Source organism: Oncorhynchus tshawytscha, linkage group LG06, assembly GCF_018296145.1.
Source record: "Oncorhynchus tshawytscha isolate Ot180627B linkage group LG06, Otsh_v2.0, whole genome shotgun sequence".
Lineage (NCBI taxonomy): Eukaryota > Metazoa > Chordata > Actinopteri > Salmoniformes > Salmonidae > Oncorhynchus > Oncorhynchus tshawytscha.
This window is the reverse complement of record NC_056434.1, coordinates 33,154,363-33,180,172: the sequence shown is the minus strand read 5'-3', so window position 1 is coordinate 33,180,172 and position 25,810 is coordinate 33,154,363. Positions and strand designations below refer to the sequence as shown.

General features: G+C 42.6%; 1 protein-coding gene across 2 annotated transcripts; it reads right to left on the bottom strand.

The window, feature by feature from the left end:
* LOC112245248 (hepatocyte growth factor) lies at positions 1-24,392 on the bottom strand. 2 transcript variants are annotated; one of them, XM_024413259.2, is made up of 18 exons: positions 24,119-24,392; positions 22,622-22,778; positions 21,548-21,660; positions 21,121-21,235; positions 20,066-20,208; positions 19,348-19,468; positions 14,315-14,433; positions 12,997-13,162; positions 12,776-12,909; positions 8,445-8,538; positions 2,565-2,701; positions 2,417-2,449; positions 2,215-2,320; positions 1,983-2,057; positions 1,724-1,873; positions 1,516-1,622; positions 1,268-1,410; positions 1-1,145 (listed from the first exon to the last, which is right to left on the bottom strand). In XM_024413259.2, the coding sequence occupies exons 1-18, from the start codon at positions 24,165-24,167 to the stop codon at positions 966-968; spliced, it is 2,142 nt and encodes a 713-aa protein (XP_024269027.1). In that variant the 5' UTR covers positions 24,168-24,392; the 3' UTR covers positions 1-965. The 2 variants fall into 2 exon arrangements, with proteins under 2 accessions (XP_024269027.1, XP_024269028.1); XM_024413260.2 differs by having other exon boundaries at positions 2,215-2,317; positions 24,119-24,391.
* Between the last annotated feature and the right edge of the window lie 1,418 nt (positions 24,393-25,810).

Here is a 25,810-nt window from a genome sequence, read left to right as displayed (position 1 = left end):
GCTCTAACCACTAGGCTACCCTGCCGCCCCGGGGTAGCCTAATGTAAAAGCAGGTGAGCTGGTTATACTCTTTTTGGTAATTTTCTGGTGTTTTGTGGTGGAAAACTGAGCCGGTCAAGCATAACACGTCAACGCTGTTACCCATAGATAGACAGGCTAGAAATGTTTTAACAATTTAAAACATTTTGTGAAGCTGGCATTCAATTGACACTTCCATCCCCCTTTCACAAGGGTTTTATGGCTGATTTAAGATGATATCATCAACCCCTTTTTTTATTTAACCTCTTGAGATGGGGAAATGTTTTATTTTTTAAGTTGAACATGTGCTCTTTGTGGCAGAATGTTAAAATTTGGTCAAATTAAATGTTTTACACTTCTCAAAAGGCACCGAATTGGTGGAACGACCCAGCTGTATTTTAGTTCCCTTGACAGTGCCCTACAGAAGCACACTACAGAAGTGGAGAGCTGCTGCCTTTTGGTTTTCAGTACATTCAAGTAACGTCCGGAATCAAGTGTATTCCCACTTTTACCATCTTATCTACAGCGTCTTTCTGACTCCAAACCTTACCAGCTTCAGGACATGGTCTTTGGCCGACAACATATCCACACCTCTGTTGTCCTTAGTAGCATGTTTGTAACAATACATATTTATATTATCTAAAGATCAATCCAGCAGTCTTATCAACACAATTATGTTCCACTCCACAGCCCATGATGAGTCTTTTAGCAGTCCAACATCAAGTCTGGAGTTGCGTCTGATATTTACAATATGGCTGGATCCCCCCTTTCAAATGCACAAGGACTCAGCTGTTCCTTACTGGACTTACACGTATCTATATCAAGGTGGTTCTAGTTGGTCAGATCAGGGTAAGGGTCAGGATAGTGTCTGAAGATCTTATGGATCCACTGGTTGTAGGATGTCTCAAGGTTGGGTCTCTAGTTGATGATGGGATAAAGGTTTGTCTCTAGTTGATCTGAGGTTCAGGGTAGTGTCTGAACACCTTGTGGATCCACTGTGTGTAGAAGGGGATGTTGATGAAGATGCCAGGGCGGTTGGCACGGGCACAGCCTCTGCCATGGACACTGACTCCCACTATGACCCTGCTCTCTCCTTCCTGGCACACTAAGGGGCCACCATAGTCCCTCTGACGGAGAGAGACATAAAACATATGTTAATAAGGACATACAGTACTCTCCTGGTGAGGGAAAACTCTGTTCAAGTGTTTCAGTGCAGAACATTTCTTTAGCAGTTCACCAGCCTCCTTACCTCACAGACCCCCTCATCCCTCCTCCCCCCAGCGCAGATCTTGGTGTCTGTGATGTGGAGGTTCCCTCTGTGTTGTTCTCTACACCTCTCATTACTGACCATGGGCAGATGGACCACCTTCAGAACACCCTCATGACCCGTCCCTGAGCGAAAGAAGGGGGGAGATTTTGATCAGTAGAGCTAATGAATAACCAGTTCCTTATCTAGATGATAAAATCCTGATGGGTATGATCGGTATGTGTGTGTACCTTTGGTTTCGCCCCATCCATACATGCTACACATCGTACCCTCAGCAATAGAGCACCCAGCCACCGGCAGCTGAATGGTGTGAACACTGTCTGCAGGGAGGGCAGGCCTTACAGAGACAAAGACATAATCATATCAACAAAAAGTTATTTCAGGAGTAGAACTATGTAACGACCAGCTGTGTTTGTATATTTCTGTTTATGCACTCACTTGGCCAGCCGTATGAGGGCCAGGTTGGAGCCCTCAGGACCACAGACCACATGGGAGATGGAGACTTCCTGTCTGAAGGAGCCGTTAGGAGCCGAGCCACGGAGGTCTGACACACCCAACCAAACACGGTACTCACTCAGGTCTGGAACACTGGTTGGAGACAGGTGGATGTAAGTATAAGAAAGAAATAGGTACAGAGGAAGAAAGGAATAGAGCTAAAAATGAATATTGAGAGGGAGAGAGAGAGAGGTCCAGTTACCATGAGGAGAAACACTGTCTGTCAGTGAGAACCCACTCCTCCCGTATAAGAGAACCTCCACACCAGTGACTGGACCTGGTGAAGAAACACAACACACATGATATCACACACTGGGGATGGACCTTTGCCAACTCCAACACTGGGACAGATGGTCTATACATCTGCCACAAGAGCAGTTTACACCTATATAATACAGAGATGCAAAGCCAATTGTGTGTCTATGTGTGGTTACCCTTTCTGTATGCTGACCATCCAGCTTCCGTCTGTAATGGCAATTGGAGCTCCTCCTACTATCCTGGTCCTCTTATGGATGAAACACAACACCTTGGACACCTCTACTGACAAGTTGAGAAAGAGGAAACTATGTTGAAAAAACATGGTTTACCCGAAGAGGCACAAGATGAAAACCAGAAGGCGTGAGTTGAAGGACTGACCTCTCTGTGGAATGGTGTTCTCTGATGGTTCACCTGTATGACAGAGGATGAAACACAAGACGGAGGTCTCAGGTCTCTCAGGTCTCAGTGACAACACAGTGATGATGCCACTACAGCAGTTGTGTGTGTGTGTGTGTGTGTGACTCACATAGTTTGATGCTGCAGTAGTCCCAGGGTATAGCAGTGCTGTTAGTGTAACACCAGGGGCCGTATGTATCTCTGTCTGGGTTCCTACAGAAACTCCCCTCCTGTCTGACAGTCAGCACCGCCGCATCTCTGTCACCACTAAACACACGCAAAGAAGAAGCGTAGAGTTTATATAACAGTGTAAGAGATAGTCAGCCTAGCATATTGAGCCTACCACAGGTGTGTATGATTTCTCGCTCTCTTTTTCTCTCTCTCTCTCCCTCACATACACCCTCACACCTCCACTGACAGAGAAATTATCGTAATGTTTGGAACGTGACCAACAGAATTCTTTCCCAGACATTCCTGGATGATAAGAAGAGGGGAATTCAGAGGAGGACCCATCACTGACGCACAGCGAGTGTGTGTGTGAGTGTGAGTTTGAGTGTGAGAGAGGGATGATCCCTCTGAGTCTCTTTAACATAAACAATAAACCGCTGATCCCTGACTAGGGTTGAATACCGGGAAACGGGTTACCGAGATTTCCTGCCCAAACCCACTTCCTTTTCACGGGATAAATAACTGCGAGAAAACCGGTATATTATAAGAAATTATTTATATGAACAGCATGATGTGAAATGGAACTGTTCAATTGTATGCAATGTCTAAATCTGTCTTCTCTATGGCCTTCTATCTACATGCTAAATCCCTGAGTGGCACAGCAGTCTAAGGCACTGCATTGCAGTGCTAGAGGCGTCACTACAGACCCAAGTTCGATCCAAGGCTGTACCACAACCGGCTGGGAGTCCCATAGGGTGGTGCACAATTGGCCCAGGTATGGCTAGGGAGGCTTTACAAGTAGGCAGTCAGTGTAAATGAAAATGTGTTCTCATTAACTGACTTGCCTAGTTAAATAAAGGTAAAATACATTTAAAAATCAATGCGCAGGGTGGGGACAGACAGCTCATCTCAATAGGAGCGCAGTTTACAATGCATGTATCATCTCATCGTGGTAACTTTTTTTCTGTGACAGGTAGGCCTACATTTTCTGCAGCATCAGCCACGTCACTCTTGATACAAGTCAGTATTCGACATCCATCCATGTCTGAGGACATTGGGAGATGATGTGGAAACCGGCCACTAGGGGCAACAGTGAACGCTGTTACCTTCAAGTAGGTTTCAGTAGTAGACGGGGATGGTTTCGGTTGTGGACAGGGATGGTGGATCTACCTTGGATTTCAAAAGTTGGAATTTCGAATCCAGCGATAGAAAGCCTATCCCAAACCTTAACCCTTGCGTTAACCATTCAGAGTTAATGCCTAACCTTAAGATTTCAGAGTTAATTAATACATTTAAACTAAACCTTAAAAATGTTGAGTTAATGCCTAAACTTAACCTTAAACACTTTGAAATTTGACGTTTGCAACAACCTCGAATTTTGACATTTGAGAAACATGGATGAACGTCTAATTCTGAAGTGCGACTTTGAGAGCTAGTGTAACAGTACTCTTCTTGCGTTGTGTACAAACAATCATCGACACAAACTCCAACTTGTAGCACCAGTCATGGAGATGTATTCCGATAGAAACAGCACAAAATTGCACGTCATGCAAGGCACGGCTCACCATCCAACTCTGCACTCACGCACTGTACAAAATATATACGAACCCCCCCCAACAGACACAGTAAGTTGCTAGCTAGTATTAGCTGGAATTCTCTACAACAAAATGCATAACAAATATGCACCAAAAAACACTAAATCTTATGTGTGGTGTTCTAATAACATTTGCAAAACAATTTGATATAAATTGTACATTTAAATCATCACTTGGGAGTATAAAAATCACTTTTGACATACAACAACTTACTGCTGGTTTGGTGCTTGTTCACTGGGACGATTCTAACTGAAACATCCTCCCTCGTAAGCAAGCCACGCAAACCAGCCAATAAGATACCATGTTGAGTAGGTGAAGGCAAGACAAAACTAAAACCAAAAACCCATTGGCTTAACAATAAAGTGGCAAGGGGAATCACCAATATAACCCTGTTACACTAGTTGGCAGCATAGATTATGCTACTGTAATAATGACCGAATGCGCATCTAATTTACACATCTCCATCTGGCTTTCGGGGGTCACCTTAACTTTTTAATTGTAAAGATTTTGTTGTTGTTGATGTTAAAACAGCCTATCACTTGAAAATCATTGCTTTAAATCAATGAATAAGCATGCACACGATTGCAATCTTTCTCACAATCTATTCCTTTAAAATTGCCTCCAAAACAGATAATACTGTTCAAGATTCATATATATATATATATATATATATATATATATTTTTTTTTTATGTACCAGTCAAAAGTTTGGACACACCTAGTAATTCCAGGGTTTTTCTTTATTTTTGCTATTTTCTACATTGTTGAATAACTTCAACTGTATATAGATCAGTACACACTACATGACCAAAAGTATGTAGACACCTGCTTTTCAAACATCTCATTCCAAAAGCATGGGCATTAATATTGAGTTGGTCCCCCCTTTGCTGCTATAACAGCATCCACTCTTCAGAGAAGGATTTCCAATAGATGTTGGACCATTGTTGCGGGGACTTGCTTCAATTCAGCCAGAAGAGCGTTAGGGAGGTCGGGCACTGATGTTTGGTGATTAAGCTGGCTTGCAGTTGGTGTTCCAATTCATCCCAAATGTGTTCGATGGGTTTGAGGTCAGGGCTTTTTGCAGGCCAGTCAAGTTCTTCCACACCGATCTCGACAAACCATTTCTGTATGGACCTCTCTTTTTGCACGGGCATTGTCATGCTGGAATAGGAAAGGGCCTTCCCCAAACTGTTGCCACAAAGTTGGACGCACTGAATCGTCTAGAATGTCATTGCATGCTATAACGCTAAGATTTCCCTTCACTGGAACTAAGGGGCTTTGGCCAAACCATGAAAAACAGCCACAGACCAAATGTTACAGTTGGCATCTTGCATTGGGGCGGGTAGCGTTCTCCTGGCATCAGCCAAACCAAAATTAGTCCGTAGGGCTGCCAGATGGTGAAGCGTGATTCATCACTCCAGAGAAGGCATTTTCACTGCTCCAGAGTCCAAAGGCAACGATCTTTACACCACTAGCCGACTCTTGGCATTGCGCATGGTGATAATAAGTTTGTGTGCGGCTGCTCAACAATGGAACCCCAGTCGATGAAGCTCCAGACAAACAGTTATTGTGCTGACATTACTTCCAGAAGCAGTTTGGTAGTGAGTGAGACTATTTTTACGCGCTACACGCTTCCGTACTCAGCGGTTCCGTTCTGTGAGCTTGTGTGGCCTACCATTTTGCGGAAGAGCCGTTGTTGCTCCTAGATGTTTCCTCTTCACAATAACAGGACTTACATTTGACCAGGGCAGCTCTAGCAGGGCAGAAATATCACAAACCGACTTGTTGAACACATATCCTGCACCAGCATCGCATGTTCTCTCCGAGCTTCATTGAAAGAGGTTAGTAATTCCAGTCCTATAATACAGTATAATACAATACAATACAGTACAGTAATACAATCCACACTCAAAAATATTAGCCTACTGGAGCTTAACACATTTATAAACCAAAGAGAGCATAGCTACTTTTATGGCCTTTTATGTTTTTCTGTCATGCTTAATGTGCGGTAGCATAAACAGTATATTATACAGTGCATTCGGAAAGTATTCAGACCCCTTGAACTTTTGCACATTTTGTTATGTTACAGCCTTATTCTAAAATGCATTAAATCAAATCCAATCCTCATCAATCTACAGACAAGCCCCATAATGACAAAACAAAAACAAGTTTTTAGAAATGTTTGCAAATGTAAAAAATAAAAAAAAAACAGAATACCTTATTTACGTAAGTATTCAGACCCTTTGCTATGAGACTCAAAATTGAGCTCAGGTGCATCCTGTTTCCATTGATCATCCTTGAGATGTTTTTACAATTTGACTGGTATTCACCTGTGGTAAATTCAATTGATTGGCATGTTTTGGAAAGGCACACACGTGTTTATATAAGATCCCACGGTAGACAGTGCATGTCAGAGCAAAAACCAAGCCATGAGGTCGAAAAAAATTGTCACTCTGACAGAGCTCTAGAGTTCCACTTTGGAGATGGGAGAACCTTCCAGAAGGACAACAATCTCTGCAGCACTCCACCAATAAGGCGTTTAAGGTAGAAAGGCCAGATGGAATACACTCCTCAGTAAAATGCACATGACAGCCTGCTTGGAGTTTGCCAAGTTGGTACCTTAAGGACTTTCAGACCATGAAAAAAAATATTATCTGGTATGATGAAAACAAGATTTAACTCTTTGGCCTGAATGCCAAGCGTAATGTCTAGAGGAAACCTGTCACCATCCCTGCGGTGAAGCTTGGTGGTAGCCGCATCACGCTGTGGGGATGTTTTTCAGCTGCAGAGAATAGGAAACTAGTCCGGATCGAGGGAAAGATGAACGGAGCAAAGTACAGAGAGATCCTTGATGAAAACCTGCTTCAGAGCGCTCAGGGCCGCACACTGGGGAGAGAGTTCACCTTCCAACAGGACATTGACCCTAAGCACATAGCCAAGACAGCGCAGGAGTGGATTAGGGACAAGTCCCTAAATGTCCTTGAGTGGCCCAGCCAGAACCTGGACTTTAACCTGAACGAACATCTCTGGAAAGACCTGAAAATAGCTGTGTAGCAATGCTCCCCATCCAACCTAACAGAGCTTGAGAGGATCTCGAGACTGTAATTGCTGCCATAGGTGCTTCAACAAAGTACTGAGTAAAGTGGCTGAATACTGAGGTAAATATGTCAATTCCCTTTTTTATTTTTAATACATTTGCAAAAATGTCTTAAAACCTGTTTTTGCTTTGTCATTATGGGCTATTGTGTGTAGATTGATGAGGAGAAAAAACTATTTCATCCATTTTAGAATAACGCTGTAACGTAACAAATTGTGGAAAAGGTCAACGTGCCTGAATACTTTCCGAATGCACCGTAAATGCTGTCTTGGATAACTGCACAATCTTTTACACTCTTTTGGGAATGGACTCTTAAAATGTCTTTAATGTATGGCTCATCAAGCTCAGGTAGCATCATGCTTGAATTTTCATGCCGATTCATGCTCTAATCAAATTGAGACATATTTATATGCTTTATATGTTTAGAATGACACTTCTGGTTTTGACTGGAAATACCAGATCACCCGGGGGGAAAGTGATTAATTCTCAGGATGAAACATTTGTAAATTACCGGGAAAATATTAAACTCTATTCCTGACCTCTGACGTCTAACTCCTGGGTGGGAGCCAAGCAGAGGAGCTGTTTGGATTTGAAGTGTTCCCGAAAAATGAGGAGGCTCAGGTTCAGAGGTGAGGTTCAGAGGTGAGGCTTGAAGCATGTCCCCCAGATGCTCACACACACACACACACACACACACACACACACACACACACACACACACACACACACACACACACACACACACACACACAGCATATGTTTTCCCTAACCCCTATCTCTAATTCTAACTGTAACCCTAGATCTAAACCTAACACCTACTATAAGCTTAAAATAGCCTTTGTCTTTATGGGGACGTGGGGAATCCCAACGAGGGGGTCAACTACAGGTTAAAGACGCACTCTCAAACGTTTGTATGATTTCAGACAGTAGTGCTCACATTTTTTGTTTACTTACGTCATCAAATTGTGTATTACGTCATCCATTTTGTTTGATATGTCAGGTCATGCAAAAACAAGAAGTGTTTTTGGGACACTTCATCCATTTAAATGCGAAATGCATGTGGTTTTTCCATATAGGTAGGGCACTCCCTCTGGCATCCACCCACACACACACACACACACACAAAGATGTGTAGTGTGTGGTTTTGTTACCTGTTGCTGTGGTCACTCCAGAGGGAACAGGGAAGACCTGACCTGGTCCTGGAAACCTCGCCTCTGTAGTTCTCTCCACTACCCGTGTAGCAGTCTGAAACACATACATGAGACCAAGCTAATGAAATATGAAAACATATTTATGTTAATGTAATAGAATATTACAAACCAGCCCCTAATATTACAAACCAGCCCCTATATTAGGAAAACTATACTGATCTCTGTTGTCCTGACTGGTAGTCCACAACATGACTGTTCTGGACCTGTTAGTTGTTTAGCACCACCTAGTGGCAGTTTATGTGCAGCAGTGTAGAATTTACCTGTTTGTGTCATGTGACAGGAAGCAGTTTCAGATGTGAAGCAATGTGTAAGTGTGACAGAGTAGTTACAATCCTTCAACATCATTCTTTATAAGCTTCATATGGCGCAATGTCTGTAAGTACATGTATTTATTAACACAAGATAAATGTTTATCACATAATGTTAATGTTTCTGTAAAATATGAATAATTAAGTTAGCTGTTAGCTACTTTTCATTAGCTTCACTGCTATTTCTCCCTAGGGACACCTAGCTTAGCAATATCAAGCATACAGTTGTATTCTAGTAACTTTATTTTATATGTGGCTCTAGATTGAGTACTCTTATTCCTTATTTCATACATTTAGTACAGTTATTGTGGATGACATTCTGCTCTATATTACTGTAACTGAAAACATGTACTTTTGTGTTTGTTGCAGTTTCACACTGATTCAAGTAAACTTCCAAAACGGCACCCTGCTTCTCACTGAGTTATTTGAATGAATGCTTAGCTAACTGGATAGCTGGCTAAGGGCTACTGTACATTTAGCGAGTCCAGTATAGTGAAAAGACAGGCACGGCTACCCGTAAGAGAGGAACCTCCATGTTTAGCAGTAAGGATTAAAGATTTAATGGGCTGTCATCTCGGCGCAGAACAAGCCATCACGACATCGCCAGCTTAAGTCTTCCCCTACATGCCATGCTACCTCACATCATGGAGGAAAGTAGTAAGGACAATTCTACGCAGAAAGATGAAAACATTAAAGAGAAACATGGAGCATTCGATTCACAGTCCATAAGTTTGCGCTCTTACAAATCATCAGTCAGTTCGAGGTCTCAGCCAGTTCAAGGGCTAGTATAGTTATTGCCAAAGCAAAAAAAGTGAAGTTGGCTTTGTCTTTGGAAAGGCCAAGCTGGCTCCCCAGTCAGAACTCACTATCCCTAGACTGGAACTATGTGCAGCCATGGTGGCAGTCCAGATCGCAGAGTTGATAGTTGAGGAGATGGATCTGAAGTTTGACAGCATCACATACTATTCGGACAGCAAAGTGGTGCTTGTGTACATCCACAACCAAACAAGGTGGTGCTACGGCTACGTGAGCAACAGAGTTCAGCGTATTTGGCAATCCACGTCCCCAGACCAATGGAGGTACGTGCCCGCAGATCTCAACCCAGCTGACCATGAGTTTAGATCCGTAACAGTAGCCCTCCTCAGCAACACGACATGGCTGTCTGGACCAGCTTTTCTTCAGAATCCTGCCCTGCACTCCTCCAAATATCTAGAGTTGTTTGGCCTTATCAACTCTGCTTCCGACTCTGAGATACGGCCACAGGTGACTTCTAATGTCACTCAAGTCTCCAAGAACCTGCTGAGCTCCAAACGTTTTGAGCGTTTCTCCAAATGGAACAGTCTCATAAGGACAGTAGCACGCTTAATCCACATAGCTCGGATCTTCTCTCAGTCTGCACAAGAGAGCAGCTGCCATGGATGGAACATCTGTCTGAAGAATCCCACTGAAGAAGAGCTGGAAAGAGCCAAAGTGTCCAAGACGAGTGTTATGCAGAGGAATTTAGGTGCATAACAGCAGAACACAGTTTTCCCACTGACAGCAGTCTACGAAGTCTGCATCTTATCGTTGACAGTGACGGGCTGCTCAGAGTTGGAGACCAAATCAAGCAATCTAAATTAGGAACAAACCATGTCAACACCATCATCAATCCAGTTCGTCACCACCTGGCAACCTTACTTGTGTGTCACTGCCATGAAACATCAAGGGAGACATTTCACAGAGGATGCCATGCGAGCAGATGGACTCTGGTTGGCTGGAGCTAAGAGATGTATCAGGAGTGCACTCTTCAAGTGTGTCGTGTTCAAGAAGCTCCACGGGAAGACGGAACACCAGCAGATGACAGAACTGCCAGCTGAGCGGTTACAGGTAGCACCACCTTTCACCTACGTCGGTGTGGACGTTTTTGGACCATGGGAGGTGGTCTCACGCCGCACCAGAGGAGGACATGCCAATAGCAAATGGTGGGTGGCGATGTTCTTGTGCTTATGCACAAGAGCTGTACACAAAGAAGTAATTGAATCACTAAGTGCTTCCAGCTTCATAAATTTCCTGAGAAGATTATTCTCAATCAGAGGTATAGCAAAGCAGATACGTTCAGATTGCGGTACAAACTTTGTTGGTGCTTACTGAGGATGAAGGATCAAGCTCCAGTTCAGAGAGCATGGAGAGGTATCTCCAAGAACAGAAATGTACCTGGGTGTTCAACCCTCCTCACTCATCCCATATGGGTGGTGCATGGGAGCAGATGATTGGTATTGCACGTCGCATCCTCGACTGCATGATCCTCTAAAGTGGAACTTCACGCCTTACACACAAAGTCCTGACAACACTGATGGCTGAGGTCACTGCTGTGACGAATGCCAGGCTTTCATCCAAGTATCTTCAGACCCGGAATCACCCCTCATCCTCATCCCAGCTATGCTCTTGACACAGAAGACTGGTATCCCCCCTCCTCCACCAGGCATGTTCTGGGAAGTAGAACTCTACAAGCAAGAGTGGAAGCAGGTACAAAGTCTTGCTGACACCTTTTGGAAACGGTGGTGGCAGGACAAGAGCACAGATCTTAAAGAAGGGGAAGTTGTCTTAATGAAGGACAGTCAGCCTAAAATAAATAAATGGCCTATGGCCATTGTTGTGAACACCCTTAACAGCTGGGATGGGATGGTGAGGAAAGTCAATGTGAGAATTGTCAAGGAGGGAACTCTGAAGGTCTTCTCCCGGCCTACCTCTGAAGTGGTTCTCCTTCTTTCTTCAGAAGACCCCAGTGGTCAGAGTTAGGTTAATGGGGATCGTTAAAGACCCCAGGCGTGGAGTGTTCTGGACCTGTTAGTTGTTTAGCACCCCCTTGTGGTAGTTTAAGTACTTTGCATAAGCTTTAATGCTATTTCTCCCTAGGGACACGTAGCTGAGCAATATCAAGCATACAGTTGCATTCTAGTAACTTTATTTTATACTTGGCTCTCGAGTGAATACTCTTATTCCTTATTTCATACATTTAGTACAGTTATTGTGGAAGACATTCTGTGCTCTATATTACTGTAACTGAAAACATATACTTTTGTGTTTGTTGCAGTTTCACACTGTGATTCAAGAAACTTCCAAAACGGCACCCTGCTTCTCACAGAGTTATTTGAATGAGTGTTTAGCTAACTGGATAGCTGAATAAGGGCTATTGTACTTTTAGCGAGTCGAGTATGACCATAAAACAACTGTCACAAAACTGTCCCAGGCACGAGGTTCCCATGTGAGTGTGAGAAAAGCACAACCCTACATAATATGAATCCCACAGAGTCCCTCACAGCTCCTCCTTTTTGATACTATACAATGGGACATACAGTAGCTTCTTTCTCCTCTCTATCCCATGGTTTATAGCTTCTATCCAATGGGACAGAGCCTCACCTCACTGTCCAATGTGTCAGAGCTAGTTTGTTTATGTGTAGTGGGCTATCCATTACCAGAGTCCTACAGATGTGGGATCTTCATTTTACCAATATTGTTACAGCAAAATAATTCACAGTGGTGGAAAAAGTAGCCAATTGTCATACTTGAGTAAAAGTAAAGTTAACTTAATAGAAAATTACTCAAGTAAAAGTTACCCAGTAAAATACTACTTCAGTAAAAGTTTTTGGTCTTAAATATACAGTACCAGTCAAAATTTTGGAAACATCTACTCATTCCATGGTTTTTCTTTATTTATCTATTTATCTATTTATTTATCTATTTATCTATCTATAGCTATTTTCTACATTATAGAATAATAGTGAAGACATCAAAACTATGAAATAACACATATGGAATCATGTAGTAACCAAACAAGTGTTAAACAAATCAAAATAGATTCTTCAAATTAGCCACCCTTTGCCTTGACAGCTTTGCACACTCTACAGCACTCATTGAACTATGATTGTCTGAGACCTGAAGACTTGTATCATCTCCTGGAGCTATGTTACAATAGGCTCTCACCTTGAGGTTCAGTGTTCTGTTTGCCACAGCGGGGGATGTTAGTGCAGAACGCTGTGCGAACGTTAGGGTCTGAAGTGAAGCACCATGGGAGGTCACGTCCATCTGGGTTCCTGCAGTTGTTCTCCGTCAGGTCTCTGAAACACACACACACACAAAGATAGATTCACACAAAGACAAACATATTGTGTGTAGGGCTGTCGATACAAGTGCGGTTCACTCACTTGCAGCGGTAGTTCTGGGGAAGGTATGAGTGGTTGTGGGGGTACTGTGAGTCCCAGCGTTGACAGATCACCCCACTGGGTGTTACTGCTACTGACCCTCTGTAGCCTTCACCTTGACCCCAGAAACACATAGTAGTCACTTCCAACTCTACCACACTGTCTGTGGCTGAGAAAGGGAGAGAGAGAAAGAGACAGAGACAGATTAAACATAGCCATATCACCTATACCCTCTGTTATACTGAAATAGTTTCTCCTTGAGGCCAACGTGCCACTCGGACACTGTAACAAGGACAAGGCTGACTTGGACTTAACTGCTCTATACAATACATTGTACTCAATTAGCTGATGAATTAAGTTGCAATAAGAAGGACATAATTCTGACTCAATTTTCCCAGAAATATACGGTAGCATATTAGCTGTCCAGAATCTAAACTCACAGTGGATCTGTGGATCTGTCTGAAAATAGACTGCTACTAGTAAGGATAATAAAGACAGGTACAGGGAGTAGAACAGGCCAAAACAATATAACTCTTTGTTTCTATGTCTTTCCTTCTGCCTTGGGTTTCAATAACACCACGTTTAAGGGTTAGACCATAAAACTAGACTGGGTTGACTTCCAAGGCCTGTATCAGACTACAATGAGACAAAGAAAGAGTCCAACTGAAAAGACGCCATCTTGTAAAGACCGAGTTCCAGAGCTCCTGATTACTCAAACAGAGCAGTGAAGAGCCAAACAGAGAAAAACAAAACACACTTGCAGCGTTTAAGTGCTGTTCTCTGTCAACCTTCTATAGATAGACTCTCTTCACTTCAGCCCTCAACAAGCAGAAATATGATGACTATAGAGATGTATTTCTCTCTCTTCCTCTCTTGTATAAACAGGTACACACACACCCCTCATCTTATATGTAACTGGACCATAATATGTGTGACTTTGTGTGTCTGATATGAGGTTTATATAGCAGAGTACCTGAGCTTTCTAAAGTGTGTGTGCACATACGTTTGTGTTTGTGTACGCATGTACTGTATGTGTGCGTGTGTGAGTGTGCGCATGCTTGTGCGTGCGTGTGTGTTTGTGTGTGTGAAAAGTACTAGAATTACAGAACAGTTGCAAGGGCCTGTTTAGAACAATAAACAGTGAATGAAGCAGGACACCAGAGTAAAATGAGAGGGTGTGTGTTCCTTCAAACAGCATTCCTCACCCTTAGCCAATCAGAGAGAGAGGAGGGGGCGGAATGACAGGTAAAGGAAGCTGTACATTTGGAGTAGTTACTCACACCACACACAGACACACATGCATGCACACACAGACACTCACAGCAGGCTGTGATGTTGCAGTACTCCCAGAGTGTGTGTGGGTCCGTGGTGAAACACCACGGTCGTTGACGTCCATCTGGGTTCCTACAGTAGTTATCAACCAGGCCTTTATCAGGATACCTGCAACACAACATACAGAGGGAAGAGTAGGATTTCAACAAGTCATTGTGACAGAGATACACATGAGCAATGAGGTTAACTGGTTAACTGACTTGTTCACGGGCAGAAAGACAGATTTTTACCTTGTCAGCTCCGGGATTCGATCCAGCATCCTTTCAGTTACTGGCCTAATGCTCTAACTACTAGGCTACCTGCCGCCCCGAGTCCACAGAAGAAGGAGGAAAGATTACTAGAAACTAACTAGGTTTCCCTTTAATTTGTGGATTAATTGTCTGAGTAGAGAACACGCAATTTTGTATGACTCAAAATGGGTCCAAATTCTACAAAGACCCAGAAAAAAAGGACCTTGTGCATGTCAGGTAAAATGTGACTCATTTCATATGTCTCTGGTCACTACTTCACAGCAGAGGCATTAGAACGTAAACTTTTTTTTAAATCATTTGTTTTTTGGCAGAAACTACTTCTGGAAAAGGCAAACCTTCCTGTGCCTTAATAATATCTGTAAATATGAGTAAAATTGTTAAATTAAAAGCCTAGTTGGTTTAGCCACAGAAAAAGACAGCAATGATTGGCTGAGATAATGAGTGGGCTGGACATGACGAGAGATGAGTTTGGATTGGTCTGCCATATACTGTAGCACGCTTCTGTCTATTTGAGCTGGTCAGTATGCATAGATAATCCTGTCTAACGTAGCTTTTAGAACTGCGTAAGTGTTGCTCTCCACTTTCTGGAGGACCGAGTTTTGAAATCAGTGGAATCAGAGTATGATAGCTAAGGAGAAGAAGAAAACACCCGTCTATGGATTACATCTTCAAACAAAGGGCAACATTGGCATCTGTGACAGGGATGATGTATACGATAGTCTAGCAAGCTACATTTTTAGATATTACACATTTCTAATTTTGGCAGAAAATTGTTTTTATTTCAAGTTAAAGTATACTGTTAGCTAGCTAGCTAACGTTAGCTGGCTGGCTCACCAGCATGATCTTATTATTCATAACTGTTGATAGCCAGAGCGACTTTACCAGCTATGTCTATCTTCTCCAATTTCAGTGCACTCGGATTGTGCCAGAGTGCAGAATAACTGACAAATTTATGAACGCTCAACACCCTTTGAATATGGCCGGTGTCAGTAAATGTTTGGGAAAAAGTGTTAACTGTTGCAAGGAGCGCAGCTGCAGTCACCAACGCTCTGGATAACATAAAAAAAATTGCCTAACCAGCTCTGCTAGGGTGAGTATAATGGTCACTGAGCTCTCATTTGTGTCTGGAAAAAAACAACGTTAGCTAGCTAGCTTAGGTGCTTGACTGCTGTTGTTAGGACAGAACACTTGGATCAATCCTTAAAGAGATGGGTGGTGCTAAAGCTTAAGAGGGTGTAAAAAATGCTGAATGGGTGTAGACAACTATGAGGTCTCCAGTGCATACCAAAACATTCATAGACCATTTTCTCAAAACTGTGGTTACAAGGATCTGACCATTAAAAAAAAAGCCTAAAATTACATACCCAAATCTAACTGCCTGTTGCTCAGGACCTGAAGGACATAATATAATATTGCAGTTTAGGCCCAATGTAGATGTTGGTCACTAGATGGCAACAGTGTGTGTGCAAAGTTTCAGATTGATCCAGTGGAGCATTGCAATACTGCACTGTATTTTGTATCAAGTCTGCCCAAATGTGCCGAATTGGTCAATTTATACATTTTCAAGTTAATAACTGCAGATGGTAATGGTATATGGTAATACAACATGTAAGTTTACACACTCCCAGGAATGTCTTACATTATGGATCATTAGCTTACACTAACTTTCACAAATCTAGATGGCGGGGTGGATGTGGAGCCAAAGACAGCAGGTATTCAAACTAGAACCCAGTTCCTACATTTGAATATAAAGATTTATTTTATCAAACAAAACTATGCTACATTTTATCGCTGGGAGCCTCAGGATGACAAATCAGAGCAAGATTACTGAATGTAAGTACATTATATACCTTCAGAGGTGAATGTATCAAACCAGTTGCCGTGATAAAAGTTATTTGTTGTTGTGCGCTCTACTCAAAAAATAGCATGGTATTTTTTCACTGTAATAGCTACTGTAAATTGGACACTGCAGTTAGATTAACAAGAATTTAAGCGTTCTGCCCATATAAGACATGTCTATGTCCTGGAAAGTTTGCTGTTACTTACAAAATCATGCTAATCACATTAGTGCACGTTAGCTCAACAGTCCTGGTATAGGGACACAAATCCTGTAGAGGTTATCAACTTTCAAAGCAGAATTACTTTCACATTGGTCCTCAAATGCAGTGTATGATATACCAGTTTGTAGCTCTGTGTCTCTGCTTTTATCAAATGTAAAAAACACTATTCATATTTTTGCCTCATATGACCGAATCAAGGCTGTCGGTCACAAATAACAACCCAATGTTTATATCCCAGGGCAAATTAGCTAGAATCAGCAAGCTAGCTAGCTAAATGTCCATGATGGTTTTATGTGTTTTGACCTGTCCCCAAATGAATATAGTTGGTTCAGAGTTTGTTTTGATATTTCAACCTGTGTGTCCTGATCGTGTCTAGTGTGAATGAACAAAATCAATATGTGCGTGTTTGCGCACGCAGATGCACGTGCGTGCCCGGTCTAGTCAGCATGTAAAGAGCTTTCGAAACCCGGTGCAACATTTGCCCATTATTCTTTTAAAAAATCTTCAAGCTCTATCAAATTTGTTGTTGATTATTGCTAGACAACTCTTTTCAGGTCTTGCCATAGAAAAAATAAATTAAAAAAACTTTAACAAGAGCAAGGTATTGTGTTTCATTTGAAAACAGCATAAACATTTTTAAAAGCAGAATATTTCAGATCATCAAAAGTATTAATGAACAAAAACAAATGTAACATGCAACAGTTTTTATTACTGATTTACAGTTCATATGAGGAAATCAGCCAATTGAAAAACATTATAGGGCCCTAATTTATGGATTTCACATGACTAGGAATACAGATATGCATCTATTGGTCACAGATACCAAGAGCTAGGGTCGTGTATCAGAAAACCAGTCAGTATCTGGTGTGACCACCATTTACCTAATGCAGCGCGACACATCTCCTTTGCATCGAGTTAATCAGGCTGTTGATTGAGGCCTGTGGAATGTTGTCCCACTCCTCTTCAATGGCTGTGCGAAGTTACTGGATATTGGCGGGAACTGGAACACGTTCTCATACACGTCGATTCAGAGCATCCCTAACATGCTCAATGGGTGACATGTCTGGTGAGTATGCAGGCCATGGAAGAACTGGTACATTTTAAGCTTCCAGGAATTGTTTCCAGATACTTGTGACATGGGGCCGTGCATTATCATGCTAAAACATGAGGTGATGGCGGCGGATGAATGACACGATAATGGGCCTCAGGATTTCATCATGGTATCTCTGTGCATTTAAATTGCTATAGATGAAAATGCAATTGTGTTCGTTGTCCGTAGCTTATGCCTGCCTGCCCATACCATAACCACACCGCCACCATGGGGCACTGTGGTCACAATGTGGACATCAGCAAACTGTTCGCCCACACGACTCCATACACGTGGTCTGCGGTTGTGAGGCCGGTTGGAGGTACTACCAAATTCTCTAAAATGCAGTAATCATGCCCGAGCTGACAAGGTACAAATCTGTCGTTCTGCCCCTGAACAGGCAGTTAACCCACTGTTCCTAGGCCGTCATTGAAAATAAGAATTTGTTCTTAACTGACTTGCCTAGTTAAATAAAGGTAAAATAAAATAAATAAAAAATGCCAATTGCATGCTCCCTCAAAACTTGAGACATCTGTGGCATTGTGTTGTGTGACAAAACTATACATTTTAGCATGGCCTTTTATCCTCCCCAGCACAATGTATACCTGTGTAATGATTATGCCCTTGATATGCCACACATATCAGGTAGATGGCAAAGGATCAATGCTCACTAAAAGGGATGAAAACAAATTTGTGCACAACGTTTGAGAGAAAGAAGCTTTTTGTGCGTATTGAACATTGAAATACATTGAGTTGGGTTACTTGAATGGTTCTAGGCAACTGGTTCCCAGCCAAAAATGTTAGCAGAAGTGATTACTTTTTATAGTGCAGGTGTTCTCCATCTCATTCCTCCTGGTGATAGATTTAATATTCACCACTGCATCCCGTATCAAAAGGTTGGCTGGCCCTCATTAAAGTCCCTTAGATAAATGCATTACTCCATTTGTGTTTACAAAGCCCTACTACACAAGCTTCCAACTTCCCGAACTTAATTGCTAACGTATAAAAGAATGAGATAACCAACCCTGTGAACAGGTTTGGTAACTATTCAGATTCCTTGAGTCTCCATGGAATTTGGGAAATCAGCTTTTAGTTTTCATGCGCCACATTTTTGGAATCACTTATACAATTAATTACATTTGGATTCCCTGGTGCCACTAGGGCATTTTAAAACCCTGATGATAAATGAGTTCACCGAGGTGTGCATTTGTTTTGAAACATTGATGTAATAACTTGTTTATGATGGCTGTGATGTTGGTGATGTTCTGGTGTAGTGTGCTTGTTCTTTTACTTTATGGTCTCAGGGCACCATTGGAAATGAGACCATGGTCTCAATTGGGCTCCCCTGAAAAAAAACACATCTATATATAATAATATTTTTTTATTTTATGTAATACTAACAGAGATTCAGAGGTGCTGAGGGCATCTTCATCACAGAGGTGAAGGGTGTGTGCGTGTGTGTGTGATTGTGTGTGTGTGTCCTGCCCCAGCAGCAGGTGGTGTGGATTAGTGTTAGACTTGTTAACACGTCTTTAATCATCCCTTTGTTTCTGTAATGAAGAGGCCCCAGAGCCTCATACTGAGAGAAAGTGAGTGTGTGTGTGCGTGCATATGTGTGTGTTACCTCTTGGGGTGGAAGAGGTGTTTGTGTGGTTCCTCCAGGTCCCAGCGCTGACACTCCCATCCTGTCTCTGTGTGATCCATGGGACCTCTGTAGCTCTCCCCGTTACAGCTCACACACTCCACTGGACACACACAAGGGTGATATTTTAATCTTCTCACATGCCATGGACATTATTTTTGCATATACTGTAATATACATAATCAACATGCGGTGCTGTACCACAAATGTTTCCGGATAATTGTCCCGTCTATCTATTTAGAATGTAATGTAAAATGAGTCAACAATCAGTGTGTGTGTGTGTGTGTGTGTCCGTCCGTCTCTCCGTCCGTCCGTCCGTCTGTTTGTGGGTTCCAGTGTTCGTCATTACTGGAAACCTGTTTTGAAATCAACTTAACCAGTCATTTTTCCTTTGACCAGAACACTCTCTCTGGACAGACCCACTACATTTCCTCAGACTGAAAACAACCCAGTAGATTCCTCACTCACACACACACACATCCCTGATAGTCTTGTATATTCTCATACACACCTAATCACATCACTATACATACATAAAAAAATATCCACAGAGGATAATTTATCCTGTGACAGTTTGTGTCCTTCAGTTGTAGATACCACAGCAGGCTATGGTCCAGTGCCACAGGGAGAAGGGAGAGCTCATATCTGACAGTACACTTAAATGGTATTCTGGAAATGGACATGCGTGTATGTGTCCTACCTTGTGAGCATTGAGGTACTCCACAGTCCTGGTGTCTGACATTGGGGTCTGTAGTGAAACACCATGGTCCTGAGGTAGCATTGTCAGGGTTACGACAGTAGTTCTCTCTCAGGTCCTTCTTCCTGTTCCTCCTTGGTAGGAAACTGGAGCGAAAGAAGGACTTCAGTTAGTGTTAATCAATACCTCCCAACATCAGGACAATATTCCCTTTCTATCTGGTGCAGAAAGTTGAGAAGCAGAAGGGAAATCTCCATTGCGTAGTGTAGACCAGGCCTGCTCCATGTGTTGTGAAACATGTGGTAGTTAAACAACACTGAGTCATACACATCTACGTACTGACTGAGGTCCTCACTAGATTGTGGTTTTGTTTGCTGAGTCACATGATCATTTGGTTTATATGGGTCACAGCTGAAACAGTTTGGAAGGCACAGAGTTAGGCAACATAATGCAACATATGGTAACGGTGTGATGGAGGTGTGTGTGCTTGTCCCAGTGTGAGCTCACTGGAGAGGAGAGAGGAGGAAGGAGAAGAGGAGAAAAGATGAGAATGGGGAGGTAAGAGGGGAACACGAGAAGACATGGGAGGAAGAGTAAGGATGAGGAAGGCGGGGGTTGTTATGGTTGGTTGTCCTCTGGTTGTGCTGCTCTAATGAACTTCTGGCACGAGATGTCTCTGTTATCTCTCTCTCGCTGTCCTCTCCTCCCTGTCCCTCTCTATCTCACTCACTTTCTCTCTCTGTTCCCGTAACAAGGCTGCATGTCATCATCCTCTGCTACTATCTCTGTATCAGGGCTGCTGTTTGTCACAGGTTGTATACTTTACCACTAAATTAATTAGGTTTTACTATAGTGTAAACTCTCTCTCTCTCACACACATATATAAACAGTGTGACTACAACAGGAAATGATCCCTGACTGTGTAGTGTTAGAGTGAGGTCAGAGAGGACTAGTACTGATGAATAACCGGTCCCTTAGGTCTAATCACCAACTTATATATACATACACACACACACACACACACACGCATGCACACACAAACACAGGCTCTAGCTTACTTGTGTTCGTGAGGGATAGGAGAGGCCCATGCCTGGCACTTTATTCCACTGGCTGTTACTGACCTCCTCCCTCTGTAGTTCACTCCTGTCCCTACTATGCACTCCTGCACATAGGCTACAGAGAGAGAGAAAGAGTCAACAAAGGAATGGAAAAACAGACTGTGAGTGTTTGAAAGAACAGAATCTGAAAAATATGTTTTTCTGTTTTACTCATCTGACAGAGCATTTTAAGACAGGTCTCACATCTACCATAATGCTCCATTTCACTGTTCCAATATGTGAGAATGCTAACCCGGCAACCAAACTCTGATGATACAAGGAGAAAGAGATGCAGCCCTGCTTTAGACACATAGTGTAAGCACTGCAGTGCCTTTCTACTGACGCAGAGAGAGAGAGAGAGAGAGAGAGAGAGAATATAGTACAATACATTTCTTCTGGTAGAGTTGGTAGTTGAAGTCGTGTTGGCTATGGACTCCTGGTGAGTTCCTGTCGAATGAAAGCCACTGGCATTTCCTGTTTTTCTGATCGTACAGAAATGCTCTAGAGAGAGAAACAGAGAGAGAAAGAGAGAGATATTGATCGATTTACGTAATATAATAATTTTACAGGCATGTTTATCCAAAGCAACTTACAATTAACATGCAGATAGTAGACTATTAACATGGTCTCAGTCTCACTGAAGAAACGTCACATTTCGAAGGCTAAGTTTAAGCATTCATTCTGAATGGTTAAATTAAGGGTTAAGGTTTGGGATAAGGAAAAAAAATTGACATAATGGTTAAGTTTAGGCATTCATTTGGAATGGTAAAGGTAAGGGTTAAGTTTTGGGATAGGTTTTAAACAAACAAATTAAAAAATGAGTGCCTAGCACTGAGATTGAACATGCGAACCTCAGAGCCGGAACTCATGGCTTGCGTCTATCCACCATCCCCGCGCAGAACACCCTAGCAAACCCCAAGCTACTTGATGATAATAGTGCTCACCATTGGCCCTAGTGGCCAGTTTTGAAGTCATCTCTCAACGTCCTGCTTACCTGGACGGATGTCGGATTTCGAAGTGGATCTTGATCAATCTGGCTGAGACTATACAGTATATGTCCTGAATTGAAATAGGATTGACCCTTAGCCTGCTACTGCTGAGAGGAGATATCAGAGAGGACTCAGTCTGCCAGGGGAAACCTAGTCCTGCAAACCAGACTCAAGCTTGCTGCTGCTGAACGACACTAAGAGAAACCAGACTTCTCATTGGAGAATGGGAGGGTATTAGACTATAGTAAGAGTTAGAGCTGCCATATTTACAATGGAGAGTTTGGACTGCTGCCAAGGAAAGCCAGGGGATGATGTCATACTGGCATGGACAATACATATATTTACCTACAGGTGAAAAACAATCCCCAGAGTAGCCAAAACATCATACGGAGATGGGAAAGTTATAGAAACACAGCAGGTGAAGCTACAGGCACAGAACCCCAGGAGTTTTTTCACAGATGCACCACACGTACCTGCAGGTGAAGAGTAGTCGCTTGTTGCGGCTGCAGCCCCGGGCACACTTCACTATGCTCAACTTCCTGCTTATAGTCTGGAGGGCAGAGTCTGGCAGCTGGACCAATCGCACACTATCGCTTCTCTGGTAGTCCTGCAATGCATTCCTCCTGCACTCTAGTGTACACACACACACACACACATACACAGCATGAAATAAAGGTGTTGAATGCAGTGTCCATCCCCTGGCCAGTGAGGCTGTGTTGATGTTCCCATCAGGACTGAGACAAAACCAGCAGCATCATGATGTGTCAATTAGCCTGGTTCCACTGCCACATGACTTAATGGGATGCATTCTCTCTCTCTCTCTCTCTCTCTCTCTCTCTCACGTTCACACACACACACACACACACACACACACACACACACACACACACACACACACACACACACACACACACACACACACACACACACACAGTTTCTCTCAATCCCCCTTCCTCTCTCCAGCAGGGATTGATAGACTAATTATGTTGTTTCTCATCACCACACCATGCTGTGTTGACTCATACGTGAATACATAAACAGCCCAGTAGCAGACAGTCAGGCTATGTGTATGTTTCTTAAAACTCCGGTATTTTCTTCCTCAATAAAAGTAGAAAAAAGTCTAAGTTAATATGAACCATATTATGGACAAATACCTAGTCTACACAAGTATTATCAATAGCCTGTAACAAACATGATATACTTTCCTTCTAAATAGTGAAAGCACGGGGATCAGAGTCCACGTCAGACTCTTCTAGAAGCTTTAGAATGAGTGATTATCATGAGAGAGAACCACAAATTTACATTGTCTATATTTCCACCAGCACATCTATAGCTGAATGGAGAGATGAGAGCTGGAGATGGTGCACGTGCTTCTACCTAAGAGGCTGCATCTCGTGCTACAGATCGTTAGACGCAGTTTAATATATATAAAAATAGGCGGGCCGCCAAGCACACAGGGTTCTCTGGGCTTTTCAAAAATAAAATAATGTTATGCAAGTTTGCTGTAGAATCATCACTGAAAGTCTATAGAGATGGGGTTCACAGTTTCTCCATTCACCACAGAGAGCGTCGCAAAATGTTTTTGTTGTTTATTTTTACAGTTTAATTTTGTAGGAGGACAGTTTTTTTTTATCTAATCAAAGCTCTTCTGCCCTGACATGTTACATTAGCAAGATCGAAGAGATGGTACTCAGTTAGAATGGAAAACTTGCTCAGCTGACTGCAAGGTAAGAGATTTTACACAGGTTATTGTGCTGTGCTGCAAAAAAAAGAAAATATCAATAAACTCCACCATTCGACATTAGGCTCAGGACCTACCTTCGTAAAATAAGATTTTATTAAATCACAAATGCAATGTAGGCTGAGATAAGTTTGGTGGGACCAGGCTGGAGAAAAGTTAAACAACTATGCTGAATCTCAATAACAAGCTGCAAGGCTGAATTTCTATTACGACTGTCTCCTCAACTTACCAGAATAGTGGACAATTAAGAGCATAAAAATGATGTTGTAAATCCACATGGTTGTTTCAAAGGCTGTTCACGATATCCAAACTATTACCTATATGATATCCCAATAATAGTAAAGGTATTGCCGTCCGTTGATAAAGTCCAGACGACGGTACGAAGAGACTGGGGATTTTCACTCAGCTACAGCAGAGATGCCTCTGAGTAGAAACACACTGTGTGGACCTCTCTCTCTCTCTCTCTCTCTCTCTCTCTCAGCGCCAGCCATATTACACACTGTCAGTTCTCCTCCCACTTTATTCCTCTCCCCCACTCACTCACTGTTGAACAATATGTTGGGTAGGTATATCAGTGGAATATCAGTGGATAAGTTCCAGTGATGACAGCATGATACACATGAGCAAAAGTATCAGAGTTATTAGAGCTTCTATAAACAGTTCTGTCTTGATGGGTGACACACATCATCCTCAACCAGGATGAACTACCTCCTCTCCTCCATATCTCCTGGGACTTGGGGAATCACCTCGCCTCCTTTATAATCGATCTCTCACACACACACACACACACACACACTATGCATCTTCATTTTTATCTCTCTCTTTTTGTAGATGACTAATAGGAGTTTTTTTGTTACTCAGAAAGAAACCGCAGAGTCACTCTCCATGATAATAAACAATCCCTGCCAATGAATCAGGGACTTTCACTCTCATAACCACACACACACGTGCACACATACACACACACACCCTCATACCCTCATAACTAGAAGCAGATGTGTACAGATCACTCACATGCTTTGGGTTGAGTAAAACTCCATTAGTTCAATCTAACGATCTGATAGAAGCATGTGTGTGTGTGTGCTTTCAGATATTAGACTGAGATTATATCTCTGGTAGCGCTCTGTTACATACCACTGGAACCATTTAAGACTGCACGATTTAGTGTTCAGCACCTTGGTTTGTTTTGTTTCTGTAAGATATGGCTAAGAATGTCCACTTAACAGCTCCTCCACATGCACTCTGTAACCATCCAGTTCATCCTGCCTCATTTAGGAGTTAATAAAGGTGCAGGCACATTCTATGTCATTTATTTTGTATCATCTTTACTATGCGTTGTTGGACCTGCATGTAAGTATTTCACTGTTACTGTACACCTGTTGTTTATGAAGCATGTGACAAATGAAAGTTTATTTGATTCTTAAAAGGTTGGTTTGGAACTGGGCATCATTTGCGGAGAAGGGGTGCAAGGTGCTAGGGCAGAGGGGTCCATTTGATTTCCTCCAGATTTGCAGGCACCAGGGCAGTGTGTGTGTGTGTGTGTGTGTGTGTGTGTGTGTGTGTGTGTGTGTGTGTGTGTGTGTGTGTGTGTGTGTGTGTGTGCGCGTGCATGCACACAAAGGTCATGTTTCATCTGCTATAAATTATCTGGACCTCAAGCTGACCCTTACCCTTCATCCCTTTCTGTTTCTTTCACTCTCTTCCCTGCTCCCTCTTTTCTCTTCTCTCTCTTCAGACCTGGAGTGACCCACCAGGCCTGAGGAGAAAGGAAATCAGATGAGAAATGAGGGAGCAAGAGAAGAGGGGAGTAAGATGGCGAGATTCTGGAGGATGAGGGGTTCTTCCTCAAACAAATACAATGTGTGTGTGTGCGTGTAGAGGGTGTAATCACAGACACAGTGTCAGAAGATCACCCTGTAAA